At 45.3% G+C, this 17,687-nt stretch overlaps 1 protein-coding gene across 8 annotated transcripts in view; it reads left to right on the plus strand.

The window, feature by feature from the left end:
* GRB7 (growth factor receptor bound protein 7) overlaps positions 1-17,687 on the plus strand; it is a 254,847-nt gene that overhangs the window by 193,637 nt on the left and 43,523 nt on the right. For 6 of the 8 annotated variants that reach the window (XM_063959742.1, XM_063959748.1, XM_063959749.1 and 3 more), the window contains one exon: positions 11,174-11,357. In XM_063959742.1, the coding sequence (XP_063815812.1) occupies positions 11,174-11,357 (184 nt within the window). Of the gene's footprint in view, positions 1-7,086; positions 7,166-10,707; positions 10,780-11,173; positions 11,358-17,687 lie in introns of those variants that run through there. The other 2 variants (XM_063959750.1, XM_063959745.1) reach the window with 2 other exon arrangements.

Here is a 17,687-nt window from a genome sequence, read left to right on the forward strand (position 1 = left end):
TGCCTCTGTAGAGCCAGTTTGTGCAAGGAGAGATTAATTGCTTCTTTTTTGGGGGGGGTCCAAACCAACCCGTCATATCAGTCACAGTCGTGTGGCAGACCCTGTCACTGAAATGATGGGTTGGTTAAAGTGTGCATGTCCTGTTTTGTTTATACAACATAAGGGTGGGTGGGAGGGCCCAAGGACAATTCCATCTTGCACCTCTTTTTTCTTTTATTTTTCTTTGCGTCATGTGCTGTTTGGGGAGGGTTTTTTGGAAGGGACATCCTGCGTGACACTGCAGTGCCACTCCTAGATGGGCCCGGTGTTTGTGTCGGCCACTAGGGTCGCTTATCTTACTCACACAGTCAGCTACCTCATTGCGCCTCTTTTTTTCTTTGCGTCATGTGCTGTTTGGGGAGGGTTTTTTGGAAGGGACATCCTGCGTGACACTGCAGTGCCACTCCTATATGGGCCCGGTGTTTGTGTCGGCCACTAGGGTCGCTTATCTTACTCACACAGCTACCTCATTGCGCCTCTTTTTTTCTTTGCGTCATGTGCTGTTTGGGGAGGGTTTTTTGGAAGGGACATCCTGCGTGACACTGCAGTGCCACTCCTAGATGGGCCCGGTGTTTGTGTCGGCCACTAGGGTCGCTTATCTTACTCACACAGTCAGCTACCTCATTGCGCCTCTTTTTTTCTTTGCGTCATGTGCTGTTTGGGGAGGGTTTTTTGGAAGGGACATCCTGCGTGACACTGCAGTGCCACTCCTAGATGGGCCCGGTGTTTGTGTCGGCCACTAGGGTCGCTTATCTTACTCACACAGTCAGCTACCTCATTGCGCCTCTTTTTTTCTTTGCGTCATGTGCTGTTTGGGGAGGGTTTTTTGGAAGGGACATCCTGCGTGACACTGCAGTGCCACTCCTAGTTGGGCCCGGTGTTTGTGTCGGCCACTAGGGTCGCTTATCTTACTCACACAGCTACCTCATTGCGCCTCTTTTTTTCTTTGCGTCATGTGCTGTTTGGGGAGGGTTTTTTGGAAGGGACATCCTGCGTGACACTGCAGTGCCACTCCTAGATGGGCCCGGTGTTTGTGTCGGCCACTAGGGTCGCTTATCTTACTCACACAGTCAGCTACCTCATTGCGCCTCTTTTTTTCTTTGCGTCATGTGCTGTTTGGGGAGGGTTTTTTGGAAGGGACATCCTGCGTGACACTGCAGTGCCACTCCTAGATGGGCCCGGTGTTTGTGTCGGCCACTAGGGTCGCTTATCTTACTCACACAGCTACCTCATTGCGCCTCTTTTTTTCTTTGCGTCATGTGCTGTTTGGGGAGGGTTTTTTGGAAGGGACATCCTGCGTGACACTGCAGTGCCACTCCTAGATGGGCCCGGTGTTTGTGTCGGCCACTAGGGTCGCTTATCTTACTCACACAGCGACCTCGGTGCAAATTTTAGGACTAAAAATAATATTGTGAGGTGTGAGGTATTCAGAATAGACTGAAAATGAGTGGAAATTATGGTTTTTGAGGTTAATAATACTTTGGGATCAAAATGACCCCCAAATTCTATGATTTAAGCTGTTTTTTAGGGTTTTTTGAAAAAAACACCCGAATCCAAAACACACCCGAATCCGACAAAAAAAATTCGGTGAGGTTTTGCCAAAACGCGGTCGAACCCAAAACACGGCAGCGGAACCGAACCCAAAACCAAAACACAAAACCCGAAAAATTTCCGGCGCTCATCTCTAGTGAATACTTTGGCAAGGCACTGTACTTTTTATATAGTCCACATCCTGGATACGTTCTACTGAAAGTATGCATATTACATAAATGAATGTATTATTGTTAGGAAAAGGACAGCTAAAACTAAACCTGCCTTCTGAGTGTTAACTATGCTTGTTCTAGCTACTGGTAACCCAACTATTCTCTATTCTAGGATTCTATGTAATTTATTAAACTAGACATACATTTAGTTCTAAGTTCACATTTATTCTAATATCCTGCAGTTCTGCCGTATAGGTTGAAAGGGGATCCGGTCTTTAAGATCGACACTGTCTAGGTCGACAATGTTTAGGTCAACCACTATAGGTCGACAGTCACTAGGTCAACAGAGTTGGAAGGCCGACAGGGTTTCTAGGTTGACATGTGCTAGGTCTACAGGTCAAAAGGTCGGCATGAGTTTTTCCCCCATACTTAACGATCCACCTGGACTACGATTGGAACGGTAATCTGTGCCGAGCGGAGTGGGAGCGGCGCAAGGCACCTTGCCCGAAGCGCGAGCCATGCGAGGGGACTAAGTGCACTAATTGGGGTTCCCGGTCACTCTACGAAGAAAACGACACAGTTCATGTCAACCTAGAAACCCTGTCGACCTTCCAACCCTGTCGACCTAGTGACTGTCGACCTATAGTGGTCGACCTAGACACTGTCGATCTAATGATCCACACCCGTTGAAAGATGATCAGTCAAGCCATATTGACGTTAAAGAGAGGGACCTGACAATGAAAATTACTTGATTAGAATAGAAATTCCACTGTATAGCTTTGTATTACAGGGAAAGTGCCACTTTCCAAATGGTGGTTACTTCTCGCCAAGAATTAAAGATGGCAATTATTAACCAGATAATGCCTGGTCTAAACGCATAGTAGTGTTTAAATATCTGGGTCTCCTTATTCTGTATGTGCCTTGTGAAATGAAAGGCTATGGGCCTGAGTCTAAGTCGTGTAACAAGCCAATGCTCATGTAGTCGAGCAGTTATTTGCCATTGCGCATGTGTTACATAGTGTGTATGCACAAAGGGTCTCATGGGTGTATTATGGGAGTGTTATGCACCTGCCAGTGAAAGCAGCTGCATTCTCAGCCATGGGACAGAATCAAGTGATGATGGTGCACAGATGGTGGAGTGTCTAGAACCTCCAGCGGTGTTACAGTGTGCAGGGGTGCAGAAAGCGGTTGTTTCAGTGCTTGCACAGTCACACGCAGGTATCTGTACTAGAGGAACACTGAAACTAGCAGTGCATATTATCACTTCCGTGACTCCGCGGACAAACGCAAGTGCAGATGCAGCAGCGTACACCTTTGAATCAGGCCCTATATGTGGTATACCTTTCAAGGACAATTGCTTGCCCATTGATTTGGGAATGGCTAATTGGTCTGACCCTCCATCCTGGTCTGCTAGTTAGGAAACTACGGTATAAAATGATGAACCATAGGATACAACTGAATGTGAGGGAATCCACCATTGCTGTACTTGGACTGTAGTTTCATAATAGTCATGTTTGTATTGAGAAAGCTATAAAAAGCACAGTGACATGTCCCAGTAATGTTATGAAACAGAAAGACTGGTGGACATTCTCTTCTTTAACCAGTTAGTAAAGTGAGAATGTGTGTCTCATAGAGGTGTCCATAGAATACGTACAACAGTTGGTGATCAAGTTCCGTTGCTGGAGGTAAGTTCTGAACTCACTTGGGCAGTGGCAGATTATAATATGGCATTTGGGAGGTAGTCCAGAACCCACTACTATAAGGAACCTTCCTCATTTAAATGCAATTATAAGCATAATCATAGCAAAAAAGGCTCTAACAAGACGTAAGGTGCTTTGTAGACATGCTCTTAACATTTATGTATGAGACTACTTGTGTATCCAGATTGTCACCAAATTTGCCAGGGAGACTAATAAGGACATGGAAAACAGGATTCCGTGATAATAAATATAGGGGGTAATTCCAAGTTGATCGCAGCAGGAAAATTTTTAGCAGTTGGGCAAAACCATGTGCACTGCAGGGGGGGGGGGGGGGGGGCAGATATAACATTTGCAGAGAGAGTTAGATTTGGGTGGGTTATTTTGTTTCTGTGCAGGGTAAATACTGGCTGCTTTATTTTTACACTGCAATTTAGATTGCAGATTGAACTCACCACACCCAAATCTATCTCTCTCTGCACATGTTTTATCTGCCTCCCCTGCAGTGCACATGGGCCCTCATTCCGAGTTGATCGCTCGCAAGGCGATTTTAGCAGAGTTACACACGCTAAGCCGCCGCCTACTGGGAGTGAATCTTAGCTTCTTAAAATTGCGACCGATGTATTCGCAATATTGCGATTACTAACTACTTAGCAGTTTCAGAGTAGCTTCAGACTTACTCGGCATCTGCGATCAGTTCAGTGCTTGTCGTTCCTGGTTGACGTCACAAACACACCCAGCGTTCGCCCAGACACTCCCCCGTTTCCCCGGCCACTCCTGCGTTTTTTCCGGAAACGGTAGCGTTTTTTCCCGCACGCCCATAAAACGGCCTGTTTCCGCCCAGTAACACCCATTTCCTGTCAATCACATTACGATCGCCGGAGCGATGAAAAAGCCGTGAGTAAAAATACTATCTCCATTGTAAAATTACTTGGCGCAGTCGCAGTGCGAATATTGCGCATGCGTACTAAGCGGAATTTCACTGCGATGCTATGAAAAATACCGAGCGATCAACTCGGAATGAGGGCCATGGTTTTGCCCAACAGCTAACAAAGTTCCTGCTGCGATCAACTCAGAATTACCCCCATAGTGCAAAAAATCATCGATCGGGAAAATGTGGCGCTGTCCAATGTTAAAACATCATGAAAACGGACAAATAAATGTTGTATTGCTGTGTTATGATTAGTGTAACACAATTAATGTAATTGTTCATTACAGCTTAGTTTTGTTATTTATTTGTCCATTTTCACGCTGTCGCACATATTACAGTGCCATAACCCTCCTATTGGAGATGATTTGCACAATATTATTTTTCCATGGAATCCTTCATCCCGTGTCCTAATTAGTCTCCCTACCAAATTTAGAGACATTCTCATCGTTACATCGAGCTATAGATGGCCCTAAATGTCAGAAGTTTAATAATGGCTACCCTGAGGATGCAGTGTTGTTCTGGACACATGCAAATGTTGGTAACAAGTATATATGAAGCGGTAGGGCCCTGGGAATCTAATAAGTATGGATACAAATTCTCCTGCCCTTGTTTCCATACAAGTTCTTATTTTGTTTCTGATGGATAGACCTATACATCTAAACTGACCAGTTAGCTAAAATAAAAATAAAAAGTACCTGTCTGACTCCTAAATTGAACATAATAGCAACCACAATGTGTTTTGTCCTGGTGGCTGTGTTTATCAGGCTACCTTTTCATTTGTACACAAAAGTCTGCAATCCCACTTTACAGTGTTTCCAAGTAAGAACAAAGCATATTGGCTTGTTACAATCTTCCTAGATGGCTATTGGAAATTAAGATATATACTGATCTGTAGACTGTAACTGATACTATATATTCTACTTAATGATTCATATTCTAATATAATCTCCAACTACCCCATTTATAGTGGGTTGCCACAATTTGTTGATATCAAAAGGGAAGTAACGTAACTAGAGATGTGCGGGTTATGAGACATCCGTGAGCCAATAAGATGCCGTTTTGAGACCCGAGTAAATCCGAGTAAAACCGAACCCGCTCATCTCTAAACGTAACAAAGTGAGGGATGTGGTCATGGTGAAATGGCATGAATGGATCATTTGATGGACATGTTGTCAACTCTGTATACAGTATATATGACATGACGTCGACTCTCTCTCATTATATATATACACAGTATGTATTGCTGTCCCTCTCTCTATCCCCTCTATCTACAGTATTCTTTGTTATAAAATGTCACTCTAGCAGTTGGTTGGAGAGCATTCTGGATCGAAACTTATGCTGATATGACCCGTGCTGAGTTCCCAATTGGCATAATCCAAAATTGACAATAAACTCCACTGTTTACTTTTCGGAAAACAACAACTGGATTGGAGTTTGGTCTCCTTTGCTTTGATGTTTTATTTTGAAATGTTTTGTATGCATTCATTTATTTGTGCCAGTTTTGTCATATAAAGGCTCTATTGAAAGAGATGTGCTGTAATCACTAATAATAACCAATTAGATTTCAGTTTTGATTTTTTTAAGTTAGCATAATTCAAGTATTAATGTTTCATTGGTCATTTGTAGTAACTCGACATTTTTGCTCTGTTCAGCTGCAGAATGAGGTAAAGTGTATATGTATACAGGCTATAGCAGTTTGTTAGGAAAAACAAGACATGGTAGTGGAGAGTTTGTAGTCAATTCATTTTCAGTGCAATCCGATTAAAGGACTTAATGAGAGATACTAGGAAGCTTAATAAGCCTATCACCCATGCAGTTACATGCGCTCCATTGCTCTACATATGAGACATCCGTGCAGAGCATAACAGGCAGATGAAATTCTTGTCTGTAGTAAATTAAATATTTGCGATACATTTTTTTCAATAGCTTTAGAAAAGGTCATGTTTAACCCAAGTCATGCATGTCATGCTTTGCTTGTTTAAATGGCCCACTGAGAGGCTGGAGCATGCCTTACCCAGAATAGTACAGGGTGTTACATTAATCAAACTAATAACACACAGGGCAGAGGGACAGACACTGGTACCTTGAAGTCTTTCAGAAGGTGTAGAAAATTGGGACTCAGAGAAATAAATTATTTTACAGGAGTTTTCCATTTATCTCAAATTGTATAAGTGTATAACGACATGTGTAAGGGGTTAAATAATTAAGACAATCGTAGACACTTCAAGTTCCACAACAGGACTGAAAAATGCAAACTGTCTCGTTTCCTTTGTGTGGAAACTGTCAGAGCATTTGGGTCACATACCTGAATTAACCTTTCTTGTGCTTAATCCATACCCAGTGAATTCCATGTTCTATATATATCACCCTCCTGAATCCTGATATAACAGAAAAGAGTTCAACTATATTTTAATATTCGTTTAACTATGTGCAAAGCAGTTTTCTTAGCTATTTCTGATGTTAAAGCAGTTTAAGGTAACATGTTACTACATACCTGCCTACCTGACCCTCTCCATGAGGGAGAAAATGCTCTGTTCCTGGACTTTCCTGGTAATGTATGATTGCCATCACCTGTGGTGAAACACCTTTCTTATCAATTAACTAGCTCACCACAGGTGATGGTAATCATACATTACCAGGAAAGTCCAGGAACAGAACATTTTCTCCCTCATTGAGAGGGTCAGGTAGGCAAGTATGTGTTACTAACCAGTTGTTACAGAACTAATGTAGGTCCCAGCATGCAATGCCAGGCTGAGACACCACTTGTTGTCAAAATCCATGCTCTTATCTCTGAGGTACACCACGATAATCTGTTATACCCCTTTCACACCGCTGTTTCGACCCAGGTTATTGCCAAGTTAACCCGGGTTACAGCTCTGTGTGAAAGGCTCCCCGAAAAAAAACCTGGGTTAAGTGACGTGGGAATCCAATCCGGATAGCGACCTGGGTTGCACACTAGTTGACCCGAGTTACAGGGCAGTGTGAATGGGTAACATGGCTCATCTGACTGGGGTCCCATTAACACTGTATGAGAGGCGGCTCATACAGTGTTACTGGCATTTGGAGATGATGTAATCTCCAAATGCCAGTAGAGGAAAAGCCCCAGCAATAACCTGGGTCCAGCCTGCAGTTTGAACTGGTTTTAAGCCGCTGATGCATGTCTTGAAAGCCGTGTTCAGTGACGCGTGCTGGACCCAGGAATCTGGCGTGTAAGTGGTATCATTAGGAAATTAGTAAACAGAGTGTTTTAGCGGTATTACTTCTTGTATACACATGTGCTGTCCTTACACCTGTCTCTCTTTTAAATACAGCTTTATTCGTTAAATAAATCTATTATCGTGAATGGACATCAAATATTTATAATGTGTTTCTAACATTTATTGTTTGTTAGAAATGGTTCTAGAAATGCACTTTCCTGTTTAAGTGCTCCTGGAAGGTATAAAAGGTACAATGTTATATCAACCCAGCTTACCAGTGACTCCAAAGAAGTTCCCTTGCTGGTGTGGGAAGAAATATTTAAAAGTGTTTGTCTATGGGTTTAAAATAGTAAAATTACTAAACGGCAGACCTGCAGTTTTTCAAAGTCTTGAACAATGGATTTCAAAAGACAACAGTAATTAATGCTCAGGCTTGTCTAGTATTGCTGTGGCCGGAGAGACTAACCAGCCACACGTGTAATGGCGGCCGCGGCAATGAAGGGGTTAATCCTCAGCTGCCAGGCACCATTTGGACAATAGGCGGTTGGCGTCACTGTTAAACGTACTTACGGCGCTGGGCGCGGACTGTTTAAAAATATGTTTAATGATGTGTTTTTACTGTTTTAACATGTCTTATGTAGTGCTCCGTACACAATTGTAGGATTGCATGTTTAAATGTATTTATATTTAAGATGTGCTCACCTGTATTTTAAAGGGAAAAATGCACTTACTATATCTGTCTGAATAAGCATCTCCTATCTTCCGGGAATAGGAAGTGGCATGCTAATCGCCTTTGCTAGCAGAGAGGTGTGAATGACAAAACCTTTTGATGTGTAAGTTCCTTAGAAAAAGATGTTAATCACGGGGGATCTCCTTATCACATATATAAAGTAGTATGGGCTTGAAACCTGTTTCATGTAGCTGATTTAATTGATATACGAATCCTGAATGGTATATGCAGGAAGGAAGAACATTTGTGTATTTGAAGCTATGTGATAAATTTATCAATAGTGAATGTTAAACTTATACCAAACGTAATTCATTTATTTGTATTTTGTAAGATATCCTGATTGGATGGAAAGGACTCAGGGGGGACATGACCCCCTGTGGTACTGTGTGGTTTTATTGTATAAAAAGAGGAGGCCTGTGAGCTCCAAGTGTATTATACCAGTTTCATTCTGCTGTAACATCTTGCTGTATTGCTGAGCCTTTTTGAAGGCTGTATTTGGGCAAATAAAGATCTTCTGCCTAAAGACGACCGCGTCATCTTGTGACCTACAGGGCTATGCGAAACCTAGCCCTGTTCACCGGCTGGGGTGGGTAAACCAGCGTCTCCAAGTTTCGCCTACTGTCAGCTACCGGTAGAGGCCTAGTCAAGCGACTAGTGGGGATTCGTCAACACCACACAGGTGTGGTAAGGCAGCGTGTCGGCACATACAGAGCAGAACCGTGGTTCCAAACGCCACAGCAGGTTAGGAGTTTGGTGGCAGCATAAACCCACCCATGGCGCAGTGGGGGGAGTCAGTAACAGGCAGTTACTGATGGAAAGCGTGAATCCCCTATGTGGCCAGGTCCCGTGTGACCTAAACATCCATTCTGTGTACTGGGGATGGGACGTGAAAGCAGTGAGGGCTTTCGTACGGGACCGTCCGGTCACAATTGCCTATTGCCGATTTGTCAAAACTGCCGATCATGCAGCTTTGTGAAACTAATCCATAGTACTGTAAATAAGCCCCATAAGATGGGTTATACTTGCTTACTCTGCCAGAACAGCCAGGAGGCTCCCAAAAATCGGATGCCAGTGGCAGCACCCGGAAAATTGGGCAACTCTACTCCATTCAGTTGACCCCGTTGCAACCCCCAGCTCACCGCCCACTCAAAAGTGGGCAGGGCCATGATGCTATTCACGATACATTGTGCCATCGTAGCCCCGTCTCCCGCTTTACAATGCCGGTAATGTGGGTGTTGTGAAGCGGGGGCGGGGCCATGATGACACATTCACATCTCCACATCTTAGGATGCAGGAAGGGAGGCTGTCGGAAGGGAGGGCTAGGGTTAGCTTAATTTATCGTCCTTGCAGGATTATGGCCTTCGGGATGCCGCGGTCTGTTTTATGACCACCGGCATTTTAACTGCCAATATCCCGTACCCAAACCGTATGAGATGACCAACACATTGAGTGGCTGATTGGTAATTGTATATGCTTACCTGGATTTGTAGCTCTGTCAGTGCGACAGAGGGTCCTGTGTGTACCCAGCTTTAATTGTCAGGATCCCCCAATCATGAATAGCCCAGTTCTTTCTTCAGAACGTGCAGTGTTTTGCACACATATACCTAGTTTTTCTAACATAAAAACTATGTGCATTACATATAACTACTGTAAGTTCATTTGCTCAGAAATAGGAGCAAATGGTATGTGTGTTGTGGGAACTTCAGCTTTGCAAATTACTTTTATGGACATTGATTAATGAATAGACAGGGCTATTAGCAATTATATATGCTGCAGTAGGCTTGTGTTACTGTTTTTTAAAACTTCCTTAAAAAAATAGTCATAGCAAAGCATTCATTATACACCTTTCTTTGTCAACATGCGGCCTTCTAGATGCTGTGGAACTACACACCCCAGCATGTTCTGACACAATTTTGCTATTCGGGCTTGCTGAAAATGTAAGTTTGGATCACTTACACTTGCCTGTTAACGTTCAGTTGTATGGCAAAGCACAAAAGTTTGTTTCCTAAGATGGCGGTGATAACTGCAGGTGTTTACGTCAGCCAGTGTGAGGCGTTGGGCAGACTGAAGGAGTTTCTGGGTAACTTCTAGTTTTGGGCAGCCTGTGGCTCTCCCGCTGTTGCTGAGATGTAAGTTTCAGTATGCCAGGGAATGCTAGGACTTGTAGTTCCACAACAACTGAAGAGACAGACATGGCCCTTTCTCTGGTATATAATAAGTAAGGAGAGCAACGCACAACCCGTAATAATTTATAAAAGTTCTTCCTAGATAGTGATTATAGTATTGGACGTTACTCCCTACCACACCTCTGTCTGAGGCACAGTACCCAGCTGTGCTGAATGTGTTAATAATGCAGCTATCATAAAAGGGACAACCTCCCTCTGAGTTACAATTTAAACCCAGAAGGAGGAGCACACCGGGTCGGGTGCAGGTCAGAGCGTGGAAAGAAAATTAGCTGAAGAAGCAGAATCCATGCCAACAAGTAAAAGCCAAACATCAACGTAGCAGCTTAAAGGCACAGCCTACATGGAAACTGTCCGTCTGTCACAATGGCTCAGGCACTACATTACTGTTTCAGAGCTGGACGCAATGGAAAAGTTTGTGCAGTTGAGCAATATTATTTGTACTGCGCTTGCGTGTTGATTGATTAGCAATGGTGGACGCAATGAGGATTTATTCACATAGTGAATGACAGTAGGCATTTGCGGGTGGTAACGGGGGTTACCCAGTGACTTCAAAATTGCAGGGAGCAAAAGTAACAAATGACATCAAATTTATTTGGACAGTTATTGGAAGGCAACAATTAAAATGTAACTGATATAATGACATTGTGATTGCTAGATCTTGTGAGATGACTAACCTTCTCTTTTCTCTAGGGGGCAGCATGGACTTGGAGGCTTTGGAGAGCAGTCACAGTCCAGCGCCGGACAACCCATACGAGCGGGAGAGCTGCACCAGCCGTACACTTACATCACACAAGGTCCACACAGAAAAAGCTGACCTGCTATCTGTAGATGTGAAAAGATCACAGCCGCTACTAATACAGAGTGGCAGATGGGGGTAAGTTACGGTTCTGGCATATCAATTCAGAGCTCTTATCTACCTCCAGCTTTTTTGGGGAAAGAAAACAGATTCAAATAACCACAACCCTGCTTGCTAACACTACATGGTAAATGAGAGCAGGACAGCTTTATTGCTTCCCATACAGGTGCAAATATAAATGAGCAATGCTTTCCAATGGTAATAAATGGACATGCGCCATGACTGAGACTGAATCTGTATAAGAAATGCTACGATGTAGCGGCCACAGGTTTTTTTTAATGCCATGTTCCATTGTGCTTCCTCGTGTATAGATTCAGACTCAAATTAATCAATGCAGTCTCCTGGAGTCATATTGTGATTAAGGCGCGCAGTGCGGCTACCTCGCATTATGCAGCTCGTGACACATGGTATATTGAGGCTAGGTGTGTGAGGATGCATCTGTAGCAGGTAAAGCAGGAGAGAGTACAGTGAAGTGGAGGGTTAGCAGAAGGAGAGGGTGGTCCAGTTGTGTTGAAGGCCACAGAGAAATGCAGAAGGATAGGTAAGATTACATTTTCTTTGGATTTGGCATTGTGAAAATCATTAGGTAAATGTGGAGAGGAAGGAGCAAAAAACAGACTGAAGCCAAATTGAGGATTGAGTGAGCTGAGAGGAAGATGATTTGTGAAGAGGTTGGGATACAAACTGACAGATTGAAGCATTCCACTAAATGTTAGCTCAGTTCCACTTTTTACAGTGATGTAATTGACATCACTTTACATCCCTGATCCTCTAGTGGTTAGTGTCACTGATTAGCACGGTGACATTTGGGTTGATTGCCATTTTGGATTTTCTAAGGCTTTTAGCAGAAGTAATAGCAAGATTTTTACTCCTGCTTAATTTTGACCGTCCTTGTCTGCCACCTGTCCTCACCACTATTTATGACTCACTTCTCTTCTTGTGTGCTGAACTGATCTCAGCCTGTTTATTGATTAGACCTGGCTGTTGTCTGCCCTGGCCACAGTTTCTGATTCATATTGTACTATACTGTTTGTCACATGTTATTTTTTGGGGATTACACCTGATTAATCTGTATTGTATGTTCAATTACTATTTGGCATAGGTAATCACTGTGTGAGATTCAGGGTTCTAGTCTTCATTACATACTTTGTATATATCAGTTTAGTCATAATGCCGGGTTGGTGACGTCAGCGGTGACGCGGTGGGGGCAGTGCTTACAGATCACATAGCGCTACCCCTCCACACAGAGTGAACGGGAAACAGGCCGCATCGACACTGCTTCCTATTCACACAGCACAGCGAACTGAGTTGAACCTGTGTTCAACCCTGTTCGCTACCCAAGTTGGAATACCAGGTTGCTTGACCCGGATTATTCCAACTGGGCCCTTTCAGACCTCACAGCAACATGGGTTATACTCGCTCATGTGCAGTAACCTGTGTTAAACACTGGCGGTCTGAAAGGAGTATAAATAACTAGCGGCAATCATTACATATAAGACAGAACTGCAGGACCAGAGAATTAAAAATGGTGCAAGTAAGTGTTAGAGTGCCAGTGATGTAATGTACGCAATGGTATAAAAGCATTTTCTCTAACGTCCTAGTGGATGCTGGGGACTCCGAAAGGACCATGGGGGATAGCGGCTCCGCAGGAGACTGGGCACAAAAGTAAAAGCTTTAGGACTACCTGGTGTGCACTGGCTCCTCCCCCTATGACCCTCCTCCAAGCCTCAGTTGGATTTTTGTGCCCGAACGAGAAGGGTGCATACTAAGGGGCTCTCCTGAGCTGCTTAGAGTAAAAGTTTAAAGTAGGTTTTTTATTTTCAGTGAGACCTGCTGGCAACAGGCTCACTGCACCGAGGGACTAAGGGGAGAAGAAGCGAACTCACCTGCGTGCAGAGTGGATTGGGCTTCTTAGGCTACTGGACATTAGCTCCAGAGGGACGATCACAGGCCCAGCCATGGATGGGTCCCAGAGCCGCGCCGCCGGCCCCCTTACAGAGCCAGAAGACTGAAGAGGTCCGGAAAATCGGCGGCAGAAGACGTCCTGTCTTCAATAAGGTAGCGCACAGCACCGCAGCTGTGCGCCATTGCTCTCAGCACACTTCACACTCCGGTCACTGAGGGTGCAGGGCGCTGGGGGGGGGGCGCCCTGAGACGCAATAAAAACACCTTTTTTGGCAAAAAATACATCACATATAGCTCCTGGGCTATATGGATGCATTTAACCCCTGCCAATTTTTCCATAAAAAAGCGGGAGAAAGGCCGCCGAGAAGGGGGCGGAGCCTATCTCCTCAGCACACTGGCGCCATTTTTTCCTTACAGCTCCGTTGGAGGAAGGCTCCCTGACTCTCCCCTGCAGTCCTGAACTACAGAAACAGGGTAAAACAAGAGAGGGGGGGCACTAATTTGGCAGATAAATATATACAGCAGCTATATCAGGGAAAAACACTTATATAAGGTTATCCCTATATATATATAGCGCTCTGGTGTGTGCTGGCAAACTCTCCCTCTGTCTCCCCAAAGGGCTAGTGGGGTCCTGTCCTCTGTCAGAGCATTCCCTGTGTGTGTGCTGTGTGTCGGTACGTTGTGTCGACATGTATGAGGAGGAAAATGGTGTGGAGGCGGAGCAATTGCCTGTGTTAGTGATGTCACCCCCTAGGGAGTCGACACCTGACTGGATGGTCTTATGGAAAGAATTACGTGATAGTGTCAGCACTTTACAAAAGACTGTTGACGACATGAGACAGCCGGCAAATCAGTTAATACCTGTACAGGCGTCTCAAACACCGTCAGGGGCTCTAAAACGCCCGTTACCTCAGGTCGATACAGACACTGACACGGACACTGACTCCAGTGTCGACGGTGAGGAAACAAACGTATTTTCCAGTAGGGCCACACGTTACATGATCACGGCAATGAAGGAGGTTTTGAACATTTCTGATACTACAAGTACCACAAAAAAGGGTATTATGTGGGGTGTGAAAAAACTACCCGTAGTTTTTCCTGAATCAGATGAATTAAATGAGGTGTGTGATGAAGCGTGGGTTTCCCCCGATAAAAAACTGCTAATTTCTAAAAAATTATTGGCATTATACCCTTTCCCGCCAGAGGTTAGGGCACGTTGGGAAACACCCCCTAGGGTAGATAAGGCGCTCACACGCTTATCAAAACAAGTGGCGTTACCGTCTCCTGATACGGCCGCCCTCAAGGAACCAGCTGATAGGAAGCTGGAAAATATCCTAAAAAGTATATACACACATACTGGTATTATACTGCGACCAGCAATCACCTCAGCCTGGATGTGCAGTGCTGGGGTGGCTTGGTCGGATTCCCTGACTGAAAATATTGATACCCTGGACAGGGACAATATATTATTGACTATAGAGCATTTAAAGGATGCATTTCTATATATGCGAGATGCACAGAGGGATATTTGCACTCTGGCATCAAGAGTAAGTGCGATGTCCATTTCTGCCAGAAGAGGGTTATGGACGCGACAGTGGTCAGGTGATGCGGATTCCAAACGGCATATGGAAGTATTGCCGTATAAAGGGGAGGAGTTATTTGGGGTTGGTCTATCGGACCTGGTGGCAACGGCTGGGAAATCCACCTTTTTACCCCAGGTCACCTCTCAGCAGAAAAAGATACCGTCTTTTCAGGCTCAGTCCTTTCATCCCCATAAGGGCAAGCGGGCAAAAGGCCACTCATATCTGCCCCGGGGCAGAGGAAGGGGAAAAAGACTGCAGCAGACAGCCTCTTCCCACGAACAGAAGCCCTCCCCCGCTTCTGCCAAGTCCTCAGCATGACACTGGGGCCTTACAAGCGGACTCAGGCACGGTGGGGGCCCGTCTCAAGAATTTCAGCGCGCAGTGGGCTCACTCGCAAGTGGACCCCTGGATCCTGCAGGTAGTATCTCAGGGGTACAAATTGGAATTCGAGACGTCTCCCCCTCGCCGGTTCCTGAAGTCTGCTTTACCAACGTCTCCCCCCGACAGGGAGGCGGTATTGGAAGCCATTCACAAGCTGTATTCCCAGCAGGTGATAATCAAGGTACCCCTCCTACAACAGGGAAAGGAGTATTATTCCACGCTGTTTGTGGTACCGAAGCCGGACGGCTCGGTGAGACCCATTTTAAATCTGAAATCCTTGAACACTTACATAAAAAGGTTCAAGTTCAAGATGGAGTCACTCAGAGCAGTGATAGCGAACCTGGAAGAAGGGGACTATATGGTGTCTCTGGACATCAAGGATGCTTACCTCCATGTCCCAATTTGCCCTTCTCACCAAGGGTACCTCAGGTTTGTGGTACAGAACTGTCACTATCAGTTTCAGACGCTGCCGTTTGGATTGTCCACGGCACCCCGGGTCTTTACCAAGGTAATGGCCGAAATGATGATTCTTCTTCGAAGAAAAGGCGTCTTAATTATCCCTTACTTGGACGATCTCCTGATAAGGGCAAGGTCCAGAGAACAGTTAGAGGTCGGAGTAGCACTATCTCAAGTAGTACTACGACAACACGGATGGATTCTAAATATTCCAAAATCGCAGCTGATTCCGACGACACGTCTGCTGTTCCTAGGGATGATTCTGGACACAGTACAGAAAAAGGTGTTTCTCCCGGAGGAGAAAGCCAGGGAGTTATCCGACCTAGTCAGGAACCTCCTAAGACCAGGCCAAGTGTCAGTGCATCAATGCACAAGGGTCCTGGGAAAGATGGTGGCTTCTTACGAAGCGATTCCATTCGGCAGATTCCACGCAAGAACTGTTCAGTGGGATCTGCTGGACAAATGGTCCGGATCGCATCTTCAAATGCATCAGCGGATAACCCTGTCTCCAAGGACAAGGGTGTCTCTCCTGTGGTGGTTACAGAGTGCTCATCTCCTAGAGGGCCGCAGATTCGGCATTCAGGATTGGGTCCTGGTGACCACGGATGCCAGCCTGAGAGGCTGGGGAGCAGTCACACAGGGAAAAAATTTCCAGGGCTTGTGGTCAAGCATGGAAACGTCACTTCACATAAATATCCTGGAACTAAGGGCCATTTACAATGCCCTAAGTCAGGCAAGGCCTCTGCTTCAGGGTCAGCCGGTGTTGATCCAGTCGGACAACATCACGGCAGTCGCCCACGTAAACAGACAGGGCGGCACAAGAAGCAGGAGGGCAATGACGGAAGTTGCAAGGATTCTTCGCTGGGCGGAAAATCATGTGATAGCACTGTCAGCAGTGTTCATTCCGGGAGTGGACAACTGGGAAGCAGACTTCCTCAGCAGACACGATCTTCACCCGGGGGAGTGGGGACTTCACCCAGATGTCTTCCACATGATTGTGAACCGTTGGGAAAAACCAAAGGTGGACATGATGGCGTCCCGCCTCAACAAAAAACTGGACAGATATTGCGCCAGGTCAAGGGACCCTCAGGCAATAGCTGTGGACGCTCTGGTAACACCGTGGGTGTACCAGTCAGTATATGTGTTCCCTCCTCTGCCTCTCATACCCAAGGTACTGAGAATCATAAGAAGGAGAGGTGTAAAGACTATACTCGTGGCTCCGGATTGGCCAAGAAGGACTTGGTACCCGGAAATTCAAGAGATGCTCACGGAAGACCCGTGGCCTCTACCTCTAAGAAAGGACCTGCTCCAGCAGGGACCATGTCTGTTCCAAGACTTACCGCGGCTGCGTTTGACGGCATGGCGGTTGAACACCGGATCCTGAAGGAAAAAGGCATTCCGGATGAAGTTATCCCTACCCTGATCAAAGCCAGGAAGGATGTAACTGTGCAACATTATCACCGTATTTGGCGTAAATATGTTGCGTGGTGTGAGGCCAGGAAGGCCCCTACAGAGGAATTTCAACTGGGTCGATTCCTGCATTTCCTGCAAACAGGACTGTCTATGGGCCTCAAATTAGGGTCCATTAAGGTTCAAATTTCGTCCCTGTCAATATTCTTCCAAAAAGAACTAGCTTCAGTTCCTGAAGTTCAGACGTTTGTCAAGGGGGTACTGCATATACAGCCTCCTTTTGTGCCTCCAGTGGCACCTTGGGATCTCAATGTAGTTTTGGGATTCCTAAAATCACATTGGTTTGAACCACTCACCACTGTGGACTTAAAATATCTCACATGGAAAGTGGTAATGCTGTTAGCCCTGGCTTCAGCCAGGCGTGTATCAGAATTGGCGGCTTTATCCTATAAAAGCCCTTACCTAATTTTTCATACGGACAGGGCAGAATTGAGGACTCGTCCTCAATTTCTCCCTAAGGTGGTTTCAGCATTTCACTTAAACCAGCCTATTGTGGTGCCTGCGGCTACTAGGGACTTAGAGGATTCCAAGTTGCTGGACGTAGTCAGGGCCC

Source organism: Pseudophryne corroboree, chromosome 3 (assembly GCF_028390025.1).
Source record: "Pseudophryne corroboree isolate aPseCor3 chromosome 3, aPseCor3.hap2, whole genome shotgun sequence".
Classification (NCBI taxonomy): Eukaryota; Metazoa; Chordata; class Amphibia; order Anura; family Myobatrachidae; genus Pseudophryne; species Pseudophryne corroboree.